The sequence below is a fragment of the Chionomys nivalis genome, chromosome 24, assembly GCF_950005125.1.
Source record: "Chionomys nivalis chromosome 24, mChiNiv1.1, whole genome shotgun sequence".
Taxonomy (NCBI): domain Eukaryota; kingdom Metazoa; phylum Chordata; class Mammalia; order Rodentia; family Cricetidae; genus Chionomys; species Chionomys nivalis.
Genome location: NC_080109.1, coordinates 32,217,311 through 32,224,334, shown reverse-complemented (window position 1 = coordinate 32,224,334; position 7,024 = coordinate 32,217,311). Strand labels below are relative to the sequence as shown.

General features: G+C 51.0%; 1 protein-coding gene across 3 annotated transcripts in view; it reads left to right on the top strand.

Moving 5' to 3' along the window:
* The first annotated feature begins 2,610 nt into the window (after nucleotides 1–2,610).
* LOC130865910 (la-related protein 1B-like) overlaps nucleotides 2,611–7,024 on the top strand; it is a 45,145-nt gene continuing 40,731 nt past the window's right edge. For all 3 annotated transcript variants that reach the window (XR_009056289.1, XM_057757052.1, XM_057757053.1), the window contains exon 1: nucleotides 2,611–3,232. Coding sequence is in view for 2 of the 3 variants with exons in the window: in XM_057757052.1 (XP_057613035.1) it covers nucleotides 2,722–3,232 (511 nt within the window). In the remaining variant the exon portion in view is untranslated. The remainder of the gene's footprint in view (nucleotides 3,233–7,024) is intronic.

The window sequence follows — 7,024 nt, the reverse complement described above, 5'->3', positions numbered from 1 at the left end:
TCTTGTAGACCAGGCTGGCTTCGAACTCACCAGATATGACTGCCTCTGCCTCCCAAGTGCTGGGATTAAAGACCTGTGCCACCACCGCCCGGTTGCATTTCCTAATTTTTTTTTTTTTTTAAACTGGCTGGGCGCTGGTGGTGCACGCCTTTAATCCCAGTACTCGGGAGGCAAAAACAGGCAGACGTACCTCTGTGAGTTCGAGGACAGCCTGGACTACAGAACGAGTTCCAAAGCAGGCACCAAAGCTACACAGAGAAACCCTGTCTCGAGAAAAAAAAAACAAACAAACAAAAATTCATTATAAGAACAGCTAGCTAGCTGGATGTTAAAATTCAAAGTATCACTAGGAACAGAGCTCTTGCAGTTGGTATTGGGCAACAGAAATGGAGTACAGTCCGCACTGAATAGCAGCCAGTTTCAGGAGGTTGCTTAGGGTCAGGTAAACTGGAGATTTCTGTGGAGAAAACAAGAAAAGCCTTACTGTTTACAGCTGATGTAATGTGTGAAATGGTGAGTATTTAATGTGGTTGGCGGCAGAAAAACCTTTCACCAATAGGAACATGTTCCTAATGATGACCTTGCACCAAAATATAACTTTGTTAAATCATAAAGTACAGTATGTACAGCCAATATCACTTTAAATCAAATTTCAATGCTAAGCGGAAAGGGCTTACTAGGTTTACCAAAATCTGTAGTATTGCCGGGCAGTGGTGGTGCAGGCCTTTAATCCCAGCATTCAGGAGGCAGAGGCAGGCAGAGCTCTTTAAGTCTGAGGCCAGCCTGATCAACAAGAGCTAGTTCCAGGACAGTTAGGGCTGTAACATAGAGATACCTTGTCTTGAAAACAAACAAACAAAGAAAATCTTTACTATTTTAATATCCATTGTAGGGAAGAAAAAATGGGACTATAGTCAAGTTGTGATCAAGTGCTATTTCCATAAATGAAGGACTGGATAATAAACCGGAAGTGATGGCTCACCTCCCTAATCTCAGCACCTGGGGTTGGAGTCAAGGTCAGTTGTTCAAGGTTAGGGGCTGGAGAGCCGCCTGGAAGATTAAGAGCACTCGCTGCTTGGCTTCCCAGAACCATGTTGGGCAGTTCACAACAGCTTGTATCTCTAGCTTAAGGAAGATCCAATACCTCTGGGGACTCAGGACACCCGCACACTTGTGCACACACGCGTGCGCGCGCACACGCACATCATTAAAAATAGAATAATTCATGTTGGCTGTGCACGCCTTTAATCCAAGCATTTGTGAGGCAGAGGCAGGTGGTTCTAAAAAAAGAATAAATCCTAGAAATGGAGAGAGTATGAGTATCCAAAGCCTGCCGGGTGTGGTTCTTATGCCTTTAATACCAGCCCTAGGGACGCAGAGCCAGGAAAACCTAAAAGAAGAAAGTATTAAAAAAAAAAAAAATTTCAAGGTTAGCTGATGTGTGGTACTCAGGCCTGAAGTCATCCCAGTAAAGGGCTGAGGTAGGCGCATTCCGTTGAGTTCAGAACCAGAATGGTCTAGCTGATGGCTTCCAGGTCAGCCTGGACTTGAGTGAAAAAAAAAAAACAAGCGAAAAATAAAATTCCAGGCCAGCTTTGAGTTCAAAATCAACTTGGCTGCGGGAGACCCTGTCTGAAAACATCAGAACCCACGAAAAAAGTAAAAAAGAAAAAAGGGGGGAAATGTTAAGTGTTTTATTTTACGCATGACCACTCAGGAAGCATGTCGGTGTCTGCGGGGTGGAATCCAAGTGCACTCCTTGGAATTACTGGGCTGGGTCCTCACCGGGACTCAGATGAGGAGGCTCCCTGGAATTTCCCCGGGTCCCGAGGCTCTGCTCCCGTGCAGGGCCTGAAGCGCTTCACTTTAGCGGAAATGGACCGCCTGGTCCTCCGGTCCCCGGGGAAAGTCCTCGTCCCCTGGTCACAGAGGCAGGAACCGGGAGGCGCCCGCCCAGAAGAGTAGCAGGTTCACCGTCGGCCTCCGCTGGGGAGGGGCCCACATCAAACCACGCCCCCCTCGCTCGGGGAGACCCGTCAGGCCGCGGCCGCACGCAGCTAGGCGACTCGGGGAGCCGGTGTGTAGCCACGTCACTCTCCAGGGTGCCCCGCCCTCCACACGCCCTCCACTGGCCCCGCCCCTCACCGTGCCTCGCCCTCCGGTTCTCGCCGGGATCCTTGGGCACCTCCGCCTACCGAACGCCGCTCCTCCTGGCGGCCCTGCCCTCTGCGCGCTCCGCCCCCCCGGCCTCGCCCTCCGCACGCCCCGCCCACTGACCCGCTCGGCCACAGATCGCCACGCCCTCTGGCCCGCCTCGCCCTCCGCGCCACGCCCCCAGCTGCCTCGCCCTCCGCACGCCCCGCCCCCTGGGGCAGTTACCGGCTCAGTCCGCGCGCGTCTCCGCGGCTCGCCTAGAGAGCCCTCAGCCTGGCCGGAGCCCCGCGTTGCCGCCCGCGCCCGCCGAGGGCTCGCGGCTCGGGCGCGCCCGGCGCGTGTGGCGAGCTCCGGCCGTGCGCTGCGACGAGGCCGGGCGGCGGGCGGTTAGCGCTCCGCTCGGCGGGCGGGGAGGAGCGGCACGCCGAGCGCTGCACGCCTCGGCGGGCGGGTTCCGCGTCCCAGGACCGAAGCGGGTCGGTGCCCCCGTGTGGAGAGAGGGGCGGCCGGGCTCCCTGGACCCGGGCGGCCCCCGGCTGGGCAGGAGGCTGGGGCCAGGGGCCGGCCATGTCCGCTCGCGCCCCGGTGCCCGCCGCTGCCCCCCGGGAGGACCCGCCCGCCGTGGCCGGCGACCGGGACGCGCTGTTGGCAGTGGCGAGCCGGCGGGCGGAGCAGCCGGCGCCCGGCGAGCGGGAGGGCAAGGAGGCGAGGGAGGAGCGGGCCGCGGCCGCCACCAGCGCGGGGGCGCGGGGAGAGCCGTCGCCGGCGCTCGTGCTGGGACACAGCGTGCCGCAAGCGGCCGTGCCCGTGAGGCCGCTGGCGCTGCACCTGGCACACAAGGCGCGCGCGTCCGGGGGTCCCTTCGGCGGGGAGGCTCCACCGCCGCCGCCGCCTCCTCTGCCACCAGCCCCGCGGGACCCTCCCGAGGACGCCCGAGAGGACCCTGCGGCCGCCGGCCCCGAGGACAAGCCGCCGCCACCGCCGCCAAAGGGGAACCCGTGGACCAAGAAGCTGCCGCAGCACCTGTCCCCCGTGGGCACCGGCGCGCCACCGCCCGCTCAGGACGCCCCGGAGGCCGGTGAGTGCAGTCCGCGGGAGGTGTTGGGTTCCTAGGTGTCATTCAACGTGCCGATTTACATAAATGGACATCTGGGAGCGGGAGCGACAGGAAGAGGTGGGACCTCAGGTTCTCCTTGACGGCTCGGGGCACGGCGTGGGTGACGGGGCAGCGCGGCCCGGCTCGGCTTGTGCCTTCACGTGTCGGCGACCTGGACGCGGTGAAGACTGTGGGAAAGTTTCCGGGAACTTGCCAGAGTGTAAGCGAGTCAGAATAAGCGGATCCGTGTGTGAGTTGGGGCTCGCTCGGGAAGGAACTGGCTGCTAGGTAGAGGTGGCTCTGAGCGCAGCTGGCACGAAGGCGATTTTCGGTCGAGTTTCAGAGTCCTGCCATAGGGCAGTTGATTCGGAGTCTGCTCTCCTGGTTAGTGATTGGGCTGTGCCATCGCGTTCGAATGCTGACCAATGCAATATGGCCCTTGGGGCTTTATTTGGGTTGCAGCAGCTGCAGTTTGGAAAATAAGATTAAGGCTGGCCTGTACTTGGTGGTGCACGTCTGTTACCCCATTGATGTGAAAGATTAGGCGTTCGAAGCCAGACTGAGCAATTTACTAAAGTCTTTCAAAACCTAAAGTTAAAAAAAAAAAGGGAGGGGGGTGGCTGATTGAAACTCCCCATTTGTTTTTAAAATTAAACTGTACTAAAATAACTGGGCTTTTTCTATAGAAATTGAGGCTGTTTTGTTGGAAAGTTTTCGCTGTTCTGTGGAGAAGTCAGTGGAACAGCCAAAGTTTGAGTACGTTTACGGGGTTGTGGGGGTCAAACGCGGTGAAGGGATCCTGTGCAAATGTCATAGTTGAATCTGTCCTGTAGAGGGAGATAAATGTTGAACCAACTTAGTTTCTTAGCTTTTGCACGAAAATCCTCATTAATTTTGTTTGTTATTTTGTTTGCTTTTGAAACACGACCTATGTGTGTAGCCCAGGCTGGTCTGGAGCCCTTGATCCTCCTGCCACTACCTCCTTCCAATTCCTCCTTCCGATTATAGGCATTTGGCTCTCCTCAATTTTTACTAAATTTTGACACTTTAAGAAAAAAAGAAACACTAAATTTTGCTCCCCGTTAGTATTGGCATAATTCCTGCCTAGCTGAAAAGAGCTGTTTACTACCATTGCTAAGTGAAGAAAACATGCTATGCCAATTCTCTCTAACATTTAGTAAGAAAAGAAAGCCCTTGTTGACTGCTTTATTGACAGTTACCTCTCCACGTCTAGACTTTTTATTGAACTAACGGATATGAAGCCAGTTTTTTGTTTGTTTTAGCTTTTGTGTCTTTGTTGTTGTTTTGTTTATTTAGACAGGGTTTCTCTGTGAAACTGTCCTGGCTTTGTAAACCAGGCTGGCCTTGAACTCTCAAAGAGCTGCCTGCCTCTGAGCCACCACCGCCCAGCTGAAACCAGTTTTTATAAACACAGTTTAGCCAGGCGGTGGTGGTGCACACCTTTAATCCCAGCAGAGGCAAGCAGATCTCTGTGACTTTGTTTGAGGCCAGCTTGGTCGTTCCAGGACAGGCTTGATAGCTACAGGGAAACCTTGTCTCGAAAAATAAATAAATAAACTAAACACAGTTTATTTCAAAGTGAGACTTGGCATTCTGTTGGAAGGAGGCCACCAGTTTGTTCCAGGCTGCTTAGCCACAAAATAATCACACAGAAACTATATTATTTAAATCATTGCTTGGCCCATAGCTCTAGCTTCTTATTGGCTAACTCTTACATATTAATTTAACCCATTACTATTAGTCTGTATATCTCCATGTGGCTGTGGCTTACCTGGTGAAGTTCCTAGCTTCTGTCTCCAATGGCGGCTTCCATGGCTTCTCTCTGACTCTGCCCTTTTTTCTCCCAGCATTCAGTCTAGCTTTCCCTGCCTACCTAAATTCTGCCTTGCTATAGGTCCAGAGCAGTTTCTTTATTCATTAAGGTTATCAGCACACAGAGGGGACTCCCACATCAACTTTTTTTTTCTCCTATGTTGGGAATGAGCCCAGGGCCCTGTACTTTATCATCAAGCTGTATGTATGTGCTTTTTTTTTTCTGTACCCCCTCAGGAATTTTAATTTGCAAATTAATTGGGAAAATATTTCACAGTTTAACCTACTTATGCCTTGAATATTTTGTCTTTCTTACATTAGGAATAGAGTGTCCTTAACTGGGAATATGGCCCATACCAGTAATTCCAGCAGAAAGATCATGGGTTTGAGTCCAGCCTCAAGACCAGGATCTCAGAAAATCAAGAGTGGCCTGGTGGCTCACTCTTTTAAGTCCAGCACTCTTTTTTTTAATATTTATTTTATGTGCACTTGTGTTTTGCCATGGGTGTCAAGTCCCCTGGAACTGAAATTATAGACAGTTGTGAGACATGGGTGCTGGGAATTGAACCTGGGTCCTCCAGAAGAACAGTCAGTGCACTTAACCACTGAGCCATCTCTCCAGCCTCCAAGCCCAGCACTCTTCTTGAGGGAGTGACAAGCTGATATCTGAGTTCAAGGCCAGCCTGATCTAACCATTGAGTTACAGGAAAGCCTTGGCTACATATGGAGACCTGGTCTCAAAAACCAAAGACAAAATCAAAAGGAGTTTCAGTTGTATCAATTTTTTTTTTTTATTGACAACTCTTAATTCTTGGGGTCATTCTGCAATATTAGCAATGCCTTTTTTCAAATCCATGTCAGGGTAGCAATCCTGACTCTAAGCTGTTCCTCCAGTAATATGTAACATAAATAAGAGATTGTCATTGAACTGCTGAAAGCAATGAGTGATAGTTTAGTTGCTACTAAATGGATAGTTGGCTTTTGGCAAGATTTTTGGTCTTGTAAATTAATGACATGGGTGGGTTCATGTCTTCTATTTGTTTTTTTGTTTTGAGATGACATTTTCTAAGTTATCCAAACCTCATCTGTCTTCCCAGTAGCGGGATGATGGTCATTAAGGAGCCAATTTGTTTGTTTGTTTGTTTGTTTGATTGATTTGTTTTTCAATACAGGGTATCTCTGTCACAGCCCTGGCTTTCCTGGAATTCACTTTGTAGACCAGGCTGACTTCAAATTCAAAGATCAGCCTAACTCTGCTTCGGCAGATCTTTGCTAGGATTAAAGGCGTGCGCCACCACCAGGTCTATTGGAGCCAGGTCTTTTTTTTTTTCCCCACTTCAAGGTTACTTTTATTTTAAGGCTGGTACAGGGATTTAGGGCAATAGAGAAATAACCTATGTGTGGCACAAATAATAAAAACCCAGAGACAAATATAGGGGTTAAAGCTGAAGATCAGAAAAGCAGAGCAGTCAGCTACTGGAGAGACCTTTTACCTCAACTTTACCAAAACTTCAGACAGAAAGGGTGAGATCCTGTCTCCTTGAACCCTCAGACTACACACTCCACTGAGTTCCTGTCGGAGCCAGTTCTTAACACTAGAGTGATTTCTTTTAAAAAAAAAAAAAAATTATTTATTTATTAAGTATACAACATACTCCTCCATGTGTGCCCATACGCCAGAAGAGGGTGCCAGATCTTATCACAGATGGTTGTGAGCCACCATGAGGTTGCTGGGAATTGAACTCAGTTCCTCTGGAAGAGCAGTCAGTTCTCTTAACCACTGAGCCATCTCTCCAGCCCAGGTAATTCTTGACTCCCCCCCCCCCCCAAGACAGGGTTTCTCTGTAACTTTGGTGCCTGTCCTGGAACTCACTCTGTAGACCATGCTGGCCTCAAACTCATAGAGATCCGCCTGCCTCTGCCTCCCGAGTGCTGGGATTA